The following is a 20904-nucleotide window of genomic DNA, read 5'->3' on the forward strand; positions in this document are numbered from 1 at the left end:
ACACACAAAAAACCCTCTCCACAGTCACCAAAGGGAGAGAGTAAAAGCGAGAGAGGGAGTGAGAGAGGGAGGAATTGTGCGATGGAGAGAATGTGGAGAGGGGGGTGTAAGTAAATGAACTGTGCTTGGAGAAGAAAGGTTCTTTTAGAGTCCTTTCCTTGCCACATATGGGCTTTCTCCTGCAAGCGAGAGGGAGAGAGAGAGAGAGAGAGAGAGGGAGAGAGAGAGATGCCGGTTGTTACACAGCGACAACAGGTGCCTCTGTGTAGTTGCACAATTACATCCATTCCACCCCGTGTCTGAGGAGGAACTTTTCAATCTCCTCCGTTATAATTTATTCCTGTGCAAGGCAGAGACACGGATCGCCCTCGGGCTTGCCAGGGAATCCGGGCTGCACAGATACTTTCTAATGTGCGGCTGCCGTGGAAAGCCGCGCTCCTGCTGCAGCGCGCGGGGACGTCACGGCGCCCGTTAAAGAATTAAATACCGTCTGAAAAGTTACAAAAATTGCGACTTTCTCCGCGGTTCCCACGTATTCCGGGTTTGATTTGCGCTGGAAGGAAGCCGCTGAGCTCTACTGTACAAAGGACACGGCGGATTTAAGCTCCGCTTTTCATGCAACCGCCTTATCTCCAGCAAATTAAGGCGCTTTATCAATAGAAATGAATATTAAACCTAACCTGTCCACCAACACAGCAACATCACACACATTTTGGATTAGCTAAATAAACCATTAAATAAACCATAAATCAGGAAGAGTATATATATTCTATATATACTCTTCTTGTTAAAGCAAAGCTGTCCATCACAATATGGCATTCAGCGTAATATATGCTGCTTGCTTAACTGCTGGACAGAACAAAAAAAAAAAAAAAAAAAAAAAAAAGAAATGAATATTTAACAGCTCTTTATATGCTGATTACTGGTCAAGAGGTCGTGTATGTTACTGCAGAGCTGAGGATGCCCACTGTGCCTTATTACACGCGTCTGACATTAGCTACGAGCTCCCGAGCCGCCCGCCGCTCACACACTCCACACGGATCCGCTCACTTAACACGTTGACCCAGGCCGTATTGGAAATGATTGCCTCGCTGCTCGCAGACTGGCCCGCTTGACATTCATAGGCGGCGTCGTCGTCCAGTTGGGCCTTCTGGATCTGAAGGTTGTACTGTCCTGGAACAGAGGCAGAGGCAGAGAGGCGTGATACAGATGTTTCTGTTAGAGGCCGGGCTCGGAGCGCGTTCAGTGCACTGATAAGCGCCTCCTCTGGGCCCTTTTTCACCGGAGTGTGAATTATAGGCAATTTTCAACTTGGCAAATGGGAGAATTAACAATAAAAACAATTTGTACAATGACAGCCTGGCATTTCAGTTCAGTATAGTAATATGCACTACTACTGACATTTAAGCGTTTAAGCGTGAACGGCTTATAAATAGGCAAAAATCTCACTTGCTGAGAACCTCCCGCTGGCGGCATTTCTATTGACACGCAAGTAGATTCTCTGCACTTAAAGCAGGTATATTTTGTTTCAGAATGAATCTCCTGTACGGTAAATGAAATCCAATCCCAGATTCACAAGGCCGACTGAATAAACCGTCTATTAATTGATGCCAGGCAGAGTCGTTCTCTCTGTCTCCCTCTCCTCTGATAGTCTGGCATGCCAGCAGGGCTTGATTTGTTTGATGCGCTGCCATAACCTGTGGGGATTAGACGATGTTCAGTGTTGGTTTTCCAGCTCCTGATTCTCTGGCTCGCAGCCTGCTAACGTGCAAAATAGTATCTTGGTCTGACAACCACCCAGGCCTAAAAATGTATGTGTCAAGTAAGCTGGCAAGATAATTAACACCAACCAGAAGCAATTTCCACATCTAAGTTATCATTGAGCGCAGAGAGAGAGAGACATTGAAGTTATTAATCATATTCCTCTTTCCTGAAATTACTCACAAATAGTGCAATCAAGTTGCACCCAGTTTGTATTTATGGCAGGGGAGAGGGCAGCTGGCAACGCCATTTGTTTGCTTCCCCATTACTTTGTGTTTATTTCTGCAGGAGCCTTCAACATTTGGGGGCTACAGTACATACGTTATGTCAAATACAGGGTTTTTTTCCCTCTTATGCTAATTTACATCTGTGTTTTTGCTCTGAGGAGAAAATCCACATAGTTACATAAGAGCGAAAAGGTCAGCGGCGATGAAACAATGAACGGAGAACGGCCACGACGAGACCAACCAGTGTCAGCTGCTGATTTTCATTTAGGCAGTCGGGTTAAATACATCTCCCAGTTTTTTGCCTTCGATCTCACTTTCAGGCGTTACTGACTGCATATTAATATACAGCTCTCTCTCCTGTTGTGCCTGATACAAGCTGATTTATGGCAGTATAAATTATGCCCTACAATGGTTTTATGACTGTGGAAAAGGCGGACAAACAACGTGACGGGGGTGAACCAGCTCAAGCGTCTTCATCACATCTCTGTCTCTGTTCAGCATTTACACTGAAACGGTCTGAACCTCCATTATCCTTAACGCCAGCTTCACTGTGGTTCACTGTGGTTCAGCCAAAGTAAAGTCCCAGCAGGTGGTGCAGACAAAGCTTATGTAGACCTTGTTGTATTTATCAATATTTGATATTAGTCAGCTAAAATGTGCAGGCTTTGCAGTCGGGGGTCATGTAAACATCTTGTTTCCATGAGTGTTCATTCTTAATGAAATTTCACCTGTCTGCCTGATTGACTGGCTCTACGCTCCGTTCTGCAATTATATTATCCCTTTGTGGATCAATCAGGGAAAACAAATTATACACAAAAACTCACTTAATGCTTCGGAGCCTTGAAGAAACTGTTTTATCTGTTTTTTCCCCCCATGTTTTTATGTTTCTCACAAACGCCTGAAAACTCAGCTTTAGGCTCGCCTCGGTACACATTTCCATTATTGCTGCAGCCCGGGAAGACCGAGGGTGCTACGCCGGTTTAAGTATGTTGAAATCAACTCTCCCGCATGTAGCTGTGTGATTTCAGGCTTTTTTAAGCATCGGTAAACACCCGCGATGGTGAAAATCAGGGAAAACTTGTCCGGAAAAGTGCAGTCAAGTGTCATCTTAAATGATTTCGCTCTTTCTATGCCGTGGGAAGTGATTGACTACATCAGCGTGCAGTTGCTTTTCCTGGAAAAGTGCACCTGTACTGACGAGTTCTTTATTCATGAGTCTATGTTTAGTGTGTGATCCTTATAGTTGCTTCATTCATTCATCGGTGTTTACATTCAAATAAGAATGTCTAACATTGTACTGTAGCTGCTGTAATGTACTGTAGCCTTCCGCCATTTTCTGTAAACTCCAGGCCATAATATTCACGGGCAGCGCGCGCGCATCCGCATCTTTGGGCCTCGCTGTGTTTATGTGTCGCTGGCGGACTCCGCACTGCAACAGTGGAGTGCGGCTCGTCTAGTTGCGTGCTGATCAGGAACAGATGCTCTTCTCTTACTCAGGATTGCCTTCTAATTGGCTATTACTTTTTATAGACTGCGCTGCAGATTCTGCAACACACTTTATTCCCTGCCACATTTCACTGATTTGCTGACACTGTGTTGCTTTAATTTCTTGCTTTTTTTTTTTTTTTTTGTGCGCCTTTACATGTGAGTGACATCGGGAGGACGGCGTGCGGGGCTGTTGACGAGCGCATCACCTCGTCGTCCCAGATGCTGACTGTATAGAGAGCTACTGCGCCATAAGGTTATCATAAAGCCTGTGCAGCTTTATTACAGCGCTATCAGGCCACAGCAACAACGCCAGAATAACCGGCTTCCAGCTGCACTGTTGTCGCTTCCTGAACTGATAATTGAGACCATAATAGCAATATGTCAATAACAGGTATGTGGGGTTAATTTAATACTGGCAACACATCTTCAGCTCACCATGTGCACGTGACATCACACATGCTAAGGCTTATTTACTGAGATTAAATAGATGCACTGAAGCCAAATAGGCCATCTACTGTACCAGAGTCCAGAATGCGTACCTCTGCTGGGGTTTCCAATCATGCTGTAGCGTGGGTAGCCCGGCAGACTGCTCTGGGGTCCCAGGAGGAGGCCATCTTTCACCCACTGCACAGTCCCCGAGGCCCGCAGCACCTCACACTTCAGCACAGCTGTGGCTCCCATCCGCACCGTGAGGTTCCTGGGCTGAGACCTGAACGCCTGCTGGGTCCGCGCGCCTGCCGACGTGAGAGTGGAGACGGACGCGGGAACAGTGAGAGGAAGCAAGGAGGCGTCTCATGGTGGCGGGAAAAGGCGCGTGGCCGCAGCAGGCACCGCGGGGATGCCGTCTGAGGAGGCACCCTGCTGTGAGCGGACACATTATTCATCCTGGCATATGTTTTATTGATGGGGAACTGCAGTGATACAGCCCTGAAAATGAGTCAATAAAGTAATTACTGCGAATTAAATCCCCCCTCGGCCATGTAGATAGGGCACGGGGGGTGGGAGGAGGCACGGGGTACCAGGGACCTCGTTCACCTGCGTTTTTTTTTCTCCAATGTCGATGTCCCACCAGCTAATTCCTCCAGGGGAAGAGTGATGATTATCACTTTAATCCCCCTTGTTTGTCATAGACAAGGATGGCAATCGTTCAGCCCGGCGCTTTTGTGACACTCGGTGGTGCAGTGCACTTGAGTCAGGAAGGTAACCTTAAAAGCAGACTGCCCATGAGCCTGGAACTCTGGGGCTGGGATTATACGGTTATTATACAGATGGGTTTATGAATAAATTCAGTTCAAGGAGCCAAACGCAACTGCAAACTCCAATTAGCGCCTAATATCTGAGCGTGAATCTTGTTTAAACAATGCCCCACAGAGCAGCCGGCCCGATTCTGCTGGGCTGTTTGAATCTTGACCTTCATTGAAGCAATGACCAAGTTGTTTGCGAAGTACATGCTCTGTTGCGTCTGACAACATGAGTGAGAGGCAGAGCTCTCAGATCAAGGCTGAACCAGTCACCTCACGTCAAATATGAAGGGCAAGATTGGCCATTACAAAGGATGCATGCAAACAACCAAACACAGGGGCACATTTGCATACGGTTTACATAAATGAATACTCAACAGTGGCGGCTGAAATACTATCATACTAGATTATTTAGAGAGACAAAGGCAGTAAATGCCTCCAGTATTTGGAACTAATACTTTTTATGTCCTACAGTGAGAGTAAGGGGGGAATTAGCAATAAATCCAAATTTCTAGAAAGTCAGCAGGGTAAAATGCTTTAACTCTCACTCCAATAAAACCTTATATTCTTTAGCTTTCGACGCCCAAGCGGCTTTTGATGATTTATTTACGTCCACACATCCACAGCCATTTCCATCTGCCTGCACTTTTCTCAATGAATGAAATATATTGAAATCTCCAGGCTCTCCTTAGAGGAGCTTATGCTATGTAACAGGTCAGAACCCCGTGTTGTTGCTGTATCAGGTGGTGCACGCTTTTTTTAAAACATATTTATTTATTTATTTGGCCACAGCCAGAAGATCTCCTCAACAGCCGCGACACCAAACTCAAATTCAGCAAATTAAGGCATAAGAAGAAAAAAAAAAACAACAATCTGGAGTAAAAGACGTTAAAAAGAAGCGGTTCCCCTGCTGTCGCTGTCGCACGCGGCCCGCTGTTAATGTGAGCTAGCACGGCTTTAAACAAGCGAGGACGCCGGGCCTGCGATGAAGCAGCTGACGAACACACAGCTGTAATTAATAGCAGTTATAATGACTCTATCTGAGCGTCCCAGGAATCCATGTCAGCGAGCAAACTGAGGGAATTCCACTATCTTAATGGACTGTGGCCATCATTAATTAAGGTTATTAATAACACCTGCTATGACATGTCAAAATGTCGGCTATGAAATATTGATTTTCATTCTATATTCAACAGTGGATGCCAACGATTACACATGAAGGCAATTTACCTTCCAGCCCCCTTTCCTGCATTCAGGCTCAGTTCGATGCAGACATTGTCCTCGGGTTGTGTTAAGAGCTAGAAAACATCCGCTACATCACAGTAGTCTCTTGTGATAAAGTAGCAGTAGCATAAGGCACATTTACAGATCGTAGTACAGACTGTTACGTGTGATAACTTGGAAGTTTAGCTGTGGCTGAAGGAGGTTCCATGAAAATGAATTTACTAGTGAGGACACACAGTAATGGTGTATACAGCTGTAATGGGTTTAAAAGTTATAAAGAATAACGTCCCTGTACAATTCACCACTGATAGACTCACCTTGAACAGAGTAGCATAAAACACTAACACTCTGAGGCTTCCTTTCTATTTTGCCTTGAATAAAGCAGTTAACAAAATGCCCTTCTCCACCTCAGGTTTTGTTCATTGGGAACAAGGTTCTGCAGCAACAGAGAGTGAGAAACGCGCAGCTGCTGGTTTCCTGTCTGGCTGAGAAATAGCAACTGCAGAACAGCAACAGTCATGATGGTTCTGATAATGCTCCCACTTGCTGTATGTGGCTTTCCTGAAGGTGAAAAGGCAAAAATACCACAGAATACTACAGTAGTAGGTAGTATTAAACTGTGCGTTGCAGCTCATGCATGTACATAAAAGCAGCTATAAAGTAGCTATTATGTTAAGATGAAAATCCAATTAGGTTTTCAATGAAGCCTGGGTTTTCTAACACTCAGCTGATCGTGCAGGGGACCTGCAAAAGGCCACAGGTTGTGTAATGATAGGACTGTAGTGACATTTGCTTCCCTTACCCCAGATGAGACAGAGAAAGGGTAGTGCTGAAGGAGACATGATCCACGCTGACATCAAGTCCATTTCACCGGTGACACCTGACCTTCGATAATCCTGGAAAGATCATAAAAGAAAGGATGTAATATACGCAAACATCAGCTCCACATCCTCTAAAAGAAGAACAGGCTCTATAGGTTCAAGACGCATTTGAATTTCATCATAATGGTATTAATTAAAAACTGTGTTTACTGTACACTTCTTACTTCCAAGGTTTTATTTCTTGACATCCTACTGCAATAAATGTTTCCAGTACTTTTTCCAAATTGAGTTTATGGCCACAAGATCAGCTTCATAAGCACAGAGCTGATCATTTGTGTATTAGATGCAAAGTAAATGCGGAGGAACTCGCTGTGTGTGAGAGGTTTAGTTAGTCTCCAGATGAGTCACAAGTTCCCTCTGCAATGTGCATTTGAATTTGAGATTAGCTGTTGCAGGAGACCTCTGTGGCTCCTTTCAGCATTCTGTTACTAAATCAACGCAGGGAGTGAAGAAGCAGAGCATTGGAGCTGCATATCTCTGGATTTTGCCATAACTTCATTTTTAAATTGCATTTAAATTAACGACGCTCTTTGCCTGCAAAGACGCAGATGCTGCTTCATTAGATGAGCGTTTTCTTTTACACTGACATTACAAATGTGCTCCTCAGAAACATTCAAACGGCCCACATTTATAAATAAGGTGTGTGTGGGAGGTAACATGAAGCTGGTTCCTGCTGTGTTTGTACATACGCAGCATTAGACTATAGAGTCTGTGCCCATTACACCCAACGCTGCTCCTCATTTGACCAGGAAGACACCTCTGTGAAGTTTAAGTCACTTTGGAATCACTTAATAACAAACAAATAATAGTGATTTACTTAATTGAAAACTAAATATTTTCTCATCTGAATAGACAAAATGAATTGAAGGCAACAGCTCTTTGACGCATCTCCCCTCAGTCGATTAGTTGCACTCCAACAGGCTTTGATAAGAATTAACTCACACTCAATTATTTTTTTTTTCCGCTCTCAAAACATTTGTGTATTGCAAAGCCCCCAGTTTACTCTTTGAGCACCCAAGGGCAATGGCTTCAATGAAACGGGATTCCTCTCTGAGGTTGAAAGTGCTCTTCTTCTTTTCATTTGTGTCCTCGAGAAGGTAAAGACAAATGCAATCTGCCTAACACTGACTTTTTATAAGTGCTGCAATTCATCCATGCCTTTCCTCCAACAAAGGGAGGTTGCCTGTGCAACACAGTCCTAAGGACTTATTAAAACAGCCGCCTCAAGTGCGTCATGCAGATCCATTTGGATTGTTTTAAAATAACCCTATGATTAAAATATAGCATTAGATAAATACTAGTCTCAGTGGCAGTTCAGCCCATTTTTTGAAATATAAGAAAGAGACATATTTTACTACAGCCGTGCTCATTGCCACAGGTTTTTTACCTTGTTCTTATGCGTCCTTACAAATGCAAATGAGAAAGTTTGATTTAAATTTGATTCGTTTTCTGAGACAAGGCTGCCACTCTCACCGCAAGGGCATTAGAGGTAGCTGAACCATTCAGCGTGACCCCCGACAGGTAGATTTTGAATGGCGCCTTTCATAACATCATCAAATGACTCAATACACTGAATCCTGGACCAATTTAACGTGAAACCCCATAAAATCAGTCAATGTACAGAAAATTAAGTTTCAACCCCCCGTTCGGACGTGGTGCTACATTTTAATGCCAGCGCGGCCTCTTACCAATCCCACTAGTTGCCTTTGGGTCCAATTACTGTGGATTATATAAGTTGTGTTGTGAACTATTACTGCTTCACCACTGAACTGCAGATACAGCAGGTTTCTAACAGATGCAGATTAGATTATCGGCAGAATCTAATCACATCAGCAGCACTGATTGTGCATTAAAACATTCATTAGACGGGCTGTCGGGTCTTAGGCAGCCTGGTTAAGTCCTGCACTCTAAACCTTGGCTGTAATTTCCATAGCGTAATGCTGCAAAATAACCAGTAATGTAAATGTCTGATCTGCAGCTCAACGCCATAATCGCACAGCATTGTGGGTAAATTCCATGACATCACATTTTTAACCAACTCAGAGCATGTTACTATTTAATTGTGTTACAATCATAATGATAATTACAATTAATAGGAGGATGTTGGAGAAGGGTCGCCTACTGATTTCTTTTTGCTTTCGTTGCACATTGAACCAGGTCCAATAAAACACATGCTCTTGTGGTCATTTAGCACAGGTACCAGAAACAAACCATTGGCTTATGGACTCAAAACGATGTCATAAGAATGGATCAGAGACCGTCTCTAGGGAGTAAATGAAACATGATGACTTCACAGTTCAGACCAACCGATAGGTGGATGTATTACATTTGAAATGCTTCCCAAATGCTTTCTTCTTCCTGCTTAATGTAAGGCTAACATTACTTTAGTAGCAAGCTGACATAATGGCTGTTTTCCCTGTGGCAGCGCAACAGAGAAGAATGAGTAGAAAGGCTGGTTTCAGGTAACGCGTGTGCGGAGGACAGGCCAGAGCAAGATGCTGAGACGCGACGCGGCTGCAGGCAGGACGCAGCTTTTAACTGCCGTCTGTGCACAAAGTCACACACGCCGCGGAACACACCGTGTGGGCTCCGAGGTCCAATACAGTTAAAGTTAGACTTTATTTCCAATCTGTCTCCGAAGTCATAATGTCAGTTTACCTCAGCCTTGACCGCGCTCGGGCTAAATCACAGCAGCGCGGTCCAGCAGTTTACCACATGTCCAGGACGAGCGGCATCTTCTCTATTCAGGGAAAAGTGCTCCAGTTTACTGGGTTCACACACTCTCGCACCTGCTTTCGTCAGGAAGAAAAAAGTTGAGAGGTTCAGAGGCAAAACCTCCTTTCAACCTCCAGCAACTCAGGCACATCCACCTGCCCAGGGTGCACGAGAGAGGGGGAGAGAGGCAAACGCACACCCACACGGAGGGTGAGGCTTCTTCGTGGATTTAAAAAAAAGGAAGCCAAGCATCTTTGAATATGTGTGTGTGGATTTGCATGAGAGAGGGAAAAGCGCGCTCACCTGTTGAGTGACGCCGAGGCTCAGCAGCGTCTTCTTGTCTTCCTGATCTACAGATGGCTGTCTGAACACGGGCGCGCGACGAAGATGTTAAGGAATGCCAGTGGGACTCCCCCTTCTCTCACTCCTTAGTCTAAGACAGAGGCAAACAGATGAAGGGAGGGAGGGAGAGGGAGTGAAGGGGTGTGTATGGCTACAGCAGGGTCACCCCAACAACATCAGCTACTTTACAGCTGCTCCCAAGATTGGAAAAAAAAGTTCACACATATAACTATAAAAGTGGGTGGACGTGTGTTAGTTTGGTATAAAAGCTTGATGAAGTAGGAGTGAGGCTCTTATAAGAGCACAGGTACCCGCTTGTAGTTCTGCTGTTCAGGGGAGGAACTGGTGGATCCCATTATTTAGCATCTCACCGCTCCGAGTTGGAAGCACTTGGAGCGGAGCAGCCCTCAAAGACACAGAGGCACCACGGATGTCTTCACACCTGCTAGTTTGTAACATTTATGCTCATACATAATGAATGGAGGCGAGTATCCACACACCTGCGCTTCCTATACTGAATATTCCTGGGGTGATCTGCTCTGATGCGGAGACGGAGACGGAGACAGCTCAAAGAACTGACTCTCACCAATGGAGTATTTGATTCCTTTCTTTGTTTTCCTGTGTATTGTTTTCTCCCTCTCCCCCCCGTTTGTCAATTACACGCTTCCACCTGAACGGTGGCTGGGGAATACCGCCATTTGCTCGGCAACAGATACTGAAAGCACTTCTAGCGAGACAACTTAAAGGTCACGTTTATTTGCCGCGCGCGCGTGTTTTTCAGGAGATCTGCTTATATCCCACGCGTGAGCTGCGGCTCCCTTTGAAGGAGCCGTTTTATCAGCGGGCGACCGAAAGCAGTTATAATGCGGCGTATTTGGTTCCACTTTGGGTCAGTGGCGCAGTAACGACAGGCCGGTCATTTCAAATCTCAGTCTATTGCTAAGCCGCAATAAAGAAATGCACGCGCGCACCCTCACAGTGGCACAGATCCAAGGAGCTTATGCAGCACATGACACAACGTTTCACTATCTGTTCTCTAAAGAGTGGCTCTTTGTGTAGATAGTGTGGGTGTGTGTGTGTGTGGCCCAGATGTTAGCAGCTGGGTTGTATAGCGTGGAGCCGGCCCTACACACAGTCATTAAGCCCAGCAGCCCAGGGCTGGAAGGTTAATTCCCTCGCCTGGAGGGGTATGTAGGTGGGATGCAGGAGGAGAGGAAGGAGGAAGGGAGGGAGGGAGGGAGGTGGAGAGATGGGGGGGGGGGGGGGGGGGGGGGGGGGGCAATGGGAGGCGAGGGGGCTGTGAAGCTCAGCACTCAGTTCACACAAACAGCACTGTCAGCAAGAGTGGAGCTGTTCCACTGCCAGACGAGCGAAGGGGGGGGGGGGGGGGGGGTGGATGTGGGGGTGGGCGAGTGCCGGGGCCTGACAGGGTGGGGGAGGGAGGTGGGGAGATGGACAGAGGACCTGAAGATGAATGGCGAGAGGGGAAATGCAGGGAAGAGGAGGGAAATACAGTAAGAGGGTGGAAAAAAAAAATCATGTCAGCAGGCTGGACAGGCAGAGGGTGAGATGAAGGGGACACGAACGAGCAAAGGTAATGGAGCGGGAGAAACGGATGGAGGAAGCAAGGAGACAGAAAGATACTGTAAAATGGGCCGCGGAGTGATGAATAGAAGAGCGGAGAGGAGCGGGAGAAGGGCGGAGATGGGAGGAAGGAAGGCTGACATGAAGAGTTGTTTTGAAAACAGGAAGTCTACTGAGTCAGACCCGCGCCGCAGCCAACGCCAGGACGATTAATCAAAGGAAGCAATAAGAAGCACGGCAGAGAGCATGGGGGGGGGGGGGTCAAGTCCAGGAGATTGATTGGGGGCAATGGAGTGGGGGGGGGGGGTCCGCTGGACGTGCCAGGTTGAGTCTCTGAATGAAGTCGTGGTAGGAACATGCACATGGCGTGGACATGAGAGCCACATGAAGACGCATTAACTAGTTCAGCGTCTGCAGGTTTAATAAAAAGGGCCTCGGTAGCGGTCGGACGACAGCGAGGGAGCGTTGCATCCACGCTCTGAGCCTCAGCATTAACTACAGGCATCTGACCTGCTGATCTGATTGGAGCCGCGGCTTCTGTCGCCTGCCACAGTACAGCTGCCATATCAGTGATGCTTCTGCGTTCTAAATCTGTAGACAAGGTCAACATGCTTTTTTTTTTTTTTTTTTTTTTTTTTCATGACCAATCTGGCTCCCGGTTGACCAGAGGAGAGGGAGATTTAACAGGCGTCCGCAGAGCAAAGGAGAAATAACAATTACTGTATCGGCGGCGCAGGAATAACAGTCGCACGCCGCGATAAGAGGAGTTTTAAAAGTCCGACAGCAGAGATAGTTGCTTGATCCCCCTCAGCAGCGCTCGCTTTCTTTCCTCACAGCCTTTTGTGGTGATGAAGTCTGAACGGGGGCACGGTCCTCGCTCCGCTGTTGGCGGAGGCGGTCCTCACGCCGACCCGCAGCCCGAGCGACGCCGGAGCACGTGGAAGGACGCGTAATGGGGTTAAGACGGATTTGGGAAAACCCAATTAAACACGCGGACGCACTCTTTTCCGTCTCCCCTTCCATCTCCATCCCTGTGTTGCGCGCGTGCTTGGCAGCGGAGGAGGCCGGAGCTGCCTGCGTGCGTCGGGATGGATGGGGAGGCTTGAGAAAAACCAGCTGTGGGCTCCAGATTGGAGGAGGATTATTTCCCAAATCTCCCCCATTTTACTCGGCCGCCTAACGAGCTCTGTCATAACCGTGTTAATTCACTGATAGTGCGACTTCGATACTGCCGTTAAATATGAGCAAACACCAGCGTCCAATCAAATGGGACGGCGCTAATGAGGTTTTACAGAGATCTTTGTCTAGGTGGGGCCCAACGCGACGAGGCTTACTGAGCAAACGCCCGATAAAATCCTCAACAGACTAATAAACAGCATTAGATACAGGGATGTAACCGATGGTACAATCTCCTAATTCGATTGCAGCAGCATTTGAGCAGACAGTATAAATAGACATCACTGAATCGCTGCTAGGGCACGCGATCGCATTAAGGCCCGGGCAGAGACAGAAAACTGACGAGCACAGACTTCTTCGGGAAAGTGCAACTCCTCCATCTAATAGATTCCTGTGTGAAGTCGTGAGGTCAGAGGCTGGACAGGATCGCTGAAACAATATTATTAGGTCACCGAGGGAAGAGGAGTAGGGTCAGATAATAAGACTCAATCCGGCTGAGTGAAAATGCATGGGAGAGAAAGTGCTGACGCCTCCCCTTGCTCTCGCTCATCCAATTCCCAGCGCTTACTCCGGGCCGCTGATATTCATGCCGAGCAGTCCGTGCACGGCCCACAAACCCTAACGCTCGCCGCCTCCACCGGCCCATCCATCACCGGCGGTGGTGATGGACGAACGAGAGCGGAGAGAGAGAGAGAGAGAAGGTGACATAAGGGGTCAATATGAAAAATCTGAGGGCCGGAAAGACCCCCAGTTGGTGAATCCACACTTGTCTAATGCACTCGCTCGCAAACATATGTGAGGAGACGCGCGTTCACACGCGGACGCCTCCTATCAGACGCGATTCAATATAAAGACACACGGAGCCGAGGCACTAACCCGATGGTGGCGAGAGATGCGACGGGCTCTGACAGGCTGTTCTCCCAGCGCCGCTAACAAAACAGCAGGATTAGAGGATGAAACCGAGCTAAATCTGGCCGCGCTAAAAACAGGGGCGAAGACAAGGCGCGGGGAGAGACTGAGCGACGAACGGCGGCGCGTCGGAGGGAGAGGACGCCTTTAACAAAAGCTGTTGGGCAAAAAGGGCCACTTCAATAACCAAACGCGAGTGCTGATTATTTATGCTCCGCGTTCTGAGAAAAGCGCACATACACATGTATTAATACATGCAGCATGCCTCCATACACTCCCATTCTGTTCCTTCTATAAAGGTTTATTATTGTTGTAATTGTAATAAAAATGGTCGCCTGCCTGACGTTCCTCCCCTCCTCCCCCTCGCTGTATTAACAAGGCCACAGATGTGAGGATTTGGCAATTTTTACCTAAAAGGAATGGGATTTCTTTTATTTCGGGAGCAGGTCCCGTCTTTGTATTCTAACAAGCGCTGAAACATTTTTTGTTTTAGCCGCGAGAGCAAATTGCTTCGTCCGGGCACCTTTCTCCGCGCGCGTTCTAGACTTAATGCCGCCATTAACAAACTCAGAAAGCCCTATACCGCAAAACACTGTGTATCTGAGGCGGGGAGTGTAGCTCTCAGCGGAGGAAACACCTGGGCTGCGAGCACGTCTCCAGTCGTAATGACTTTTACCTTTGCACCCATTTTTATTTCAGCCGCGCCGGCTGAGCGCTCGGGGCCAGAATTAGCCAGTAGATGGACCTGCGCAGAGGCATGACCTGCTGCAGACCCAGACAGCTCATCGTAGCAGCACCAGAAGCACACTGCACTGCAGGTAACCAGGTGTTCGGCGGTGATCAGGAAATCCTGACGTGGGCCTCCGTGCGACACGCAGAACTAAATCCAGGGCCCGGTGACCTTGCCACGCAGCCCGCCGGAACCGGCCCTCGCAGAGATAGAAGCACGGGCGGCGCTGAAACACACTCAATCAGGCCCAAACGCACCTCTGCCAACAGATGGGCTTACGGCTTTGTCGAGGTGGAGTTTGCCTCCTGCCCGTCCCATTTTCTGAAAATCCAATTTAATTAACATATCAGAGCTCCAAACGAGGCTAAACCCCGTCTCTGCGAACTGTAATCTGCCCGGTCTGAACTGACCAACCGTCGAGTGTACACGATAAGGCCCGCCAACCAAAACACAGGGATAATCCAGTTATACCTGCTTATATGGCACACAGCTAAAAGCACTGATGCGACACCCTAAGTGCTATGAATTGCATCGTGATCTCACCGAAGTGTCTTGATGTGCTTCTATCGCGTGGCTCGATCTGATAGGCTAAGTCATTTTATCCACTTCCTGCAGCCGCACTCTGCCTGGATAACGCCACTAAATATATGGACTGCTGGCTGCCTGTGCTTTCCTTTTATTCTTCCCTCGTGCCTTCCGTCGCTTCATCCCCACCCACACATCCACCTCCCACCCGGTCGCCCTCTTCTAATCATCCCCTGTAACACTTCATCCCTCGTAAAACGTATTTGGCCTCTTTCAAGTTCACTCCCAAAGCATTTTAGCGCTCCCATGCTTCTGGCGGCCTCCATCTGAGCTGCTCGTCTCACTGGCCACCTTGTTACTGTACATGGGCTTGTACAATCAAAGGCAAACAGTTACTGCAGCCCCGTTGACATACATGAGGAGGGCGGAACATTACGAACATCATCAGAATTAATTATGAAGCACAATTCATGGCAGCGCTGCTTCAGAGGGGGCGTGTGGACCTAATAATGTGACCTGTGAGTGTGTTTTAATCTGACCGGCAAAGGAAAGAACCGCCAGGGAAAGTTGAATGGGCCAACAGATGGACTCCATTGTGAGAGGGAGGACACAGGGAAGAGGGAGCTGCGTGCGTGTGTGCGCATGTGATTACGAATGTGTTTGTGCACGTGTAGGGGAAGTCTACACATGTGTGTGTGTGTGTGTGTGCACAAGCATGTCTTGCCTTTGTGTGTGTGTGTGTGTGTGTGTGTGTGTCTGTGTCGGGGGTGCTGAGGGGAGGACGACAGTTTAACACAAGATGCTTGAAATCTGTTGGCCTGACAGCAGGTCACAAGACCGCCTGCTTAATGGAGTCTCCTGGAATGTGTCCTCCTGCAGTTTTAATGAACCCCGAGCCAAAAGGCCTAATGAGGCGTGCTCTGTTTGCCAAAACAGTGCCTGGGCGTGACCTCCGCTGACCCCCACCACTCCCACGCCACTTGAGGGTATGTCACCATGGTGACCAGCCTAAAGACTCTACCGGGCCCAAGTTGTCAAAGGGACAAAGGCGCGAGCTGAGTTGGGGAAAACCAAGCAGTTAAAACAAAGGGCCCGCGCACATGCGCCTGCATATGCTTAGCAGTGAGGTGGCCTCACCAGTTAAACGGCGCAGACGTATTTCCTCTCCTCTTTGTTATCTGGACAAAAAGGCCAGTTAGCGAAAAGCTGCTGTTCTCTGGCCAAGAAAACATTTTTCTTAACAAGCTCTTTCCTCTTGTCAGCATCCAAGAAGATACACATGTATACACACACAACATCACACACTAGACACACACACACAAGCTGCTCCTCATTGCACTTAACTATTCTTTGTTCAAGCTGAGCCAGAGCCTCATTATTCAATAAGTTAAGACTATAACACAGGCTAGTGTGCATTGAAGAGGGATACTGGTGTGTGTCTTTGTGTCTGTGTGTGTGTGTGTGTGGCTGCATGTGTGTTAACTATGAGTTAAGGACTAATAAAGTGCAAGACACCTAATTAAACAGTCTTTGTTTATGCTCTATAGCAGTGGTGTAAACTCGGCAGGCACAACGCGGGGTGGTTCGCCAGGTCGCAGCGCTCTCATTTGAATAAGTACAGACAAAAGCAATGAGAGAGAAGGGGGCAATCAACTTCAAAAGGAATTCTTGCTTAATTGCAAAAGTGTGAGAAAACCGGCAAAGACAAAAGAGGGCGAGCTGATTAAAGTTTCAATGAACAACGTCTACGCAGCATTTGGGCCCAGTCTGATTCCGAAGGTGGGCCGAGTGTGTGTCCTCAGGGCGTCGGAGTGTCATAGACACCACGCTGCCTGATTCCCATTAATGGGGCCTGTTTCTGCATTTCCCACCACGCTGACAGCTCCTACACACTTCTGTCAAGGCTGACAATGGGCCAGGGGGAGACCACACCTCGAATTAATGACTTTTATCCAAGCGTTTGGCCGCTTCTGCCTCGCGTGTTGCTGCTGTGAAGCGCTGAAGCACAGCAGCACCAAGTCTGACGCGTGCATGAGGAATAATAAGCTGCAACATGCCACGGGTCAGTTCCAGCACATGGGTGTTTGGACTTCTTTAATTATAACACAAATCAGTCCTGAGACCCCTTCAACACCCCCTAGCACACCCCCCTTTAAGAAAACAGGGAGGAAAACCTGAATGGGCAATCAGTGTTGTTCCGCTTGTGCACATTCCTGAATTCAGCTCACTAATGATGCCATTCATTATAAGCCTTATTAAAATAAACAGAGTTTATGATATAATAACAAATAAGCCCGGCTGCACATGCTGTCATAATCGACAGAAATGAAAAGTGCCAAGTAACAGCGCGTTACCCCCGTGACCCGGCTCTCTCTCTCTCCCTCTCTCCCCCTCGTTCGCCCACCTTTGCACACACCAGCGCATACGTGTGCACGTTCAAATAAATAAACACGGTGGTTCATAGGAGCTGGATAAACACAGCGGTGAAGGCCGTGAATGCGTCTGCGTATGTGCAGTCGGACAGTGTTAGCGTAGCGCATGCATGCTAGCGGAGCACATGGCCGAGAATGTGCCCATTCCTACACACGGCCCCATAACTTACATATGGTTATGGTCCTCGGCTTAATCTGCTGGCCTCGTTTTTAGCTTTCGCCGGCCGACTTAGGGCCCATCTACATATTGCACGCAGACAGTTTTCACATACTGGCGGCAGCGCCGGAGATTTAGTGTGATTTGATCTGCCCGTGAACAGGAGGGGCTCCGAGTGGTAGCAGCTGACAGTCCCGTGCAATCCACACACTAATTGATTAAAGGGTTATGAGCATTTGTGTGTGTGTGTGTGTGTGTGTGTGTGTGTGTGTGTGTGTGTGTGTGTGTGTGTGTGTGTGTGTGTGTGTTGATGCCATATGGGCAAGGGACCGCACCTCAATTACTGCGAATGGACTAACTATTCATCAACGCCACCTCCGTGGCGCCAACGCTGTGTGCCGGAACGCGCGGCTCGGGAGACGGTGGAGTCCCGGCGCTTCACGCTAAACACTGTAACTCAGATAATCACGACAGGAATATTGGTGTGAAAAATGTGGGAATGCCGTGTCTTTTCCTACAAAGCCCGTTACCTTTCCGTGAGCCTCGGATCCGCAGAGCGCTACGCGGCGGCAGAGTGAGGATTAGCCCTACTTTATAGCGCTGCTTTATTGTAGCATGAATGTGCACTGGGGAGGCTGCTGCTGGATGAATCGACACCACCAAATTGAACTAATTGCACCGTATCCTGCCCAATGGACCCCGACTGGGACTCGGGAGAGCAAAGAAGCGAGAGCAGGCGAGTACATTACTCAGTCGGCCTAATTGCTCACACCTGTGCATGCCCAGTTCACTTTACAGGGGATACAGGGAACAATAAAGGGAAGGAGAGCGCGCGGGTGTGGCCGTAGACGTTAAAGTTCTCCACTCGTGCCCAGCACCAGTCTGTGTGCAGGTCCAGCTCTGGGCGGCCGGTCGATCTACCCGGCGACAGGAAGTGGCTGAATCTGTGCCTCCGCGACTGTATTTATTGCTCACGTTGGTGCCGAAATCCAGCGAAAGGCAAGTGTTGTGTTTTCTGAGCAGCTGCAGTTCTTGACCTCGGCCTCCTCCGTCTTGTCAAAGAGAAAGTAAAAAAGACATGAAGTGATTTCTTAGGTGCAGCCGGACAGAAAGCACTGACTCTGGGCGGCGGCGTTGTGAACGGGGCTGTTTCCAGTTTGAACCTCATCTGCTTTAAGTTACACGTAGAGTGAAGTATCACATGATGGACACGCTATGGAAGTTACACTACATAAATTTAAAAAGCAGCTGAGGTCAAGATAGTTTTGGGAAAGAAATGTAAACTTAAGACTGACATTTTCCATTAGCGGACAGGTCATTATTTCTGCTGAGCATAATATTAATAGTATTTTTTTTTTACTTTTGGTTGTCGCACTCATTTCAACATTGTTGGAGGCAAACAGAGCGTACAGGAAGAGGAAGTGAGAGGGAAGAGTGAGAATAGGAGTGTGCTGAGATAGCTGGAGTCTGACCAGAGGCTTCCTGGGCAGCACAGAGATGATCTCTGATTCTCCCAGCGTGAGTCCCACACACCCTTCACCACACAAACAGCAGGAGTCCAAGGCACCGCATGCTTGTGTCTCGTGGCTCCCACACCATGTAATGAAGACACACACAATGAAGCAGAAGCACAAAGCCTCACACCTAGCAACACCTCGGCCCTGACAGATGTGGCATCCACAGCGTTCCTCATTAAAACCACCACAGAGTGTGTGTTCATCCGCAAGTAAAAGCGCCCGTTTCTATGACGCCGTTTCTCTTTTTTCCCCCGACTGCTCATATGGAAACATCAAATCAGAAAAATAAACCGGCCCAACTGTAATTTAAAGATGCTGCAGCCGCGTGTGAGGCATCCAGCCGGGCTGCGTCCGTCGCTGTGCCGCCGCCAGCCCCTCGGTACGAGCAGGAAATGACTGTAACTGCACCGACTGCACTGTATTTGCCCGTGGCTGTGATTGAACAAAATGCGGCGTATAATAGTGCTTACACAACTTTCACTGTGAGTAACCATCTGTTCAACTTTACTGTGTGAACTAACTTTGTGTCCTCACCTCAGGATTAATACGGCGGGTGTGCGCACATCTACTAGATCTGGACGCGGTGCATGTGTGTGCGTGTGTGTGTGGGCACCGTCTATTGTTGTCTGCGACCCCTCGCTTCACTCTCTACACCTTCTGCTTGTACCTCAGTGCAGTTAACACGTCTCACAAAGGGTGAGAGATGTACTTTGCCTCATGTACAAGATATATAAGAGAACACCATCTGTGTGCGTGTGTGTGTGCGCGTGTGTGTGTGCGTGTGTGTGTGCGTGCGTGCGTGCGTGCGTGTGTGTGTGTGTGTGAGGGCACAAAGCCATCCCATTACAGCCCATTGTTTTGCAGGGGTACGACTCTATGACTCCCCCTCCCCCGCAAGTTGGGGGGGGGGCAGAGCACAGTCTGGCTAATATTTAACTAATGACTGTGCCTTCCAGACTCGACCGCCCTCCTCTCACCAACTGCCAGACCTGAGCCATCTCTGCGGCGGACGCCACTGAAGTGTGGCTGTGTGAAATAGAATGTGGAGAGATGGGGCTCTGCACGGCACCAGGGGAGGGGGGCTACGGGAGAAAATAACTGTTGGAGAGCCCATAAAGGAGCTGTGAGTGAGCGAGAGATGGATGCGCGCTGTTGTGTGGGAGGCCAGCGAGTCCAGCAGTCTGAGAGAATGCCATATGCTACCTTGAGGCATGCAAAGTGTAGCACGAGGCGAGGAGGAGTTCGACGAGAGCGGCTGGTTTCCATCAATGCCGATATTATGTGCGCGCGGCCTTCACATTTCTCATCAAGAGGCGCACTTATACCCCCGTCTCCCTCATATAGAGGCGTTCTATACGGGCGCTGATGGAGAGGAAACAGGAGAAGGAGCTGAACGCGGAAGCAGGGACGGCGAGAGGGAGGATGGGGCATAATTAGATAATGAGGCCCGTGCTCATCAAGTGGGACAGGCAGGGCGAAAAAAGAAGCGCGCCAGGGCAAAATAACAAAAAAAAAAAAAAGTGGAAATTAACAGGAAGTCAGCGAGATGGGAACAAGTGAGGAGGCATAGATAGACATAAAAGATGCAACAGGGCTGATTATTGTTACAGTGCCACCAATGTGGACTGAAGCCCCCGGAGCTGCCAGGCAAATGTAGAATTACTCACTTCAATAATTAATCACCCTGGGAGCATGTCGTTGCAGCCATGCGCTGACCCATTTCTCCAGCGTTTTTTCTTTAACAGTAACATGCCCACGGAGCCCCCGTTCCCTCATACCTTCACTCGGCGAAGTGGGGGCGCCGGCTCGAATCCTCTGGGTCAAGCCTGGTCATTTATTAGCCACATTTCTCTGGAGAAATAAAAGGAGGCTCGCCGCTCCTCTCAAAGGCTGGAAACCACGCGGAGACACAGAATAGCGGCCCGGCTGCGGCCCAATGGGCCCCACTGACTGTCTGTCCTGGTGAAATATGAAACCCATATGTAGGACGGCCAT

General features: G+C 48.4%; 1 protein-coding gene across 4 annotated transcripts in view; it reads right to left on the minus strand.

Annotated features, from left to right (window-relative positions):
* The window catches only part of nphs1 (NPHS1 adhesion molecule, nephrin), a 31742-nt gene extending 21722 nt beyond the window's left edge, over window positions 1-10020 (minus strand). The window contains exons 1-4 of one of the 4 annotated variants that reach the window (XR_008692888.1): window positions 9841-10020; window positions 6744-6837; window positions 4016-4210; window positions 1051-1173 (exon numbers count right to left, since the gene is read on the minus strand). Coding sequence is in view for 3 of the 4 variants with exons in the window: in XM_055503323.1 (XP_055359298.1) it covers window positions 1051-1173; window positions 4016-4210; window positions 6744-6807 (382 nt within the window). In the remaining variant the exon portion in view is untranslated. The remainder of the gene's footprint in view (window positions 1-1050; window positions 1174-4015; window positions 4211-6743; window positions 6838-9840) is intronic. The other 3 variants (XM_055503323.1, XM_041067854.2, XM_055503322.1) reach the window with 3 other exon arrangements.
* Between the last annotated feature and the right edge of the window lie 10884 nt (window positions 10021-20904).

This window comes from Betta splendens, chromosome 16, assembly GCF_900634795.4.
Source record: "Betta splendens chromosome 16, fBetSpl5.4, whole genome shotgun sequence".
Lineage (NCBI taxonomy): Eukaryota > Metazoa > Chordata > Actinopteri > Anabantiformes > Osphronemidae > Betta > Betta splendens.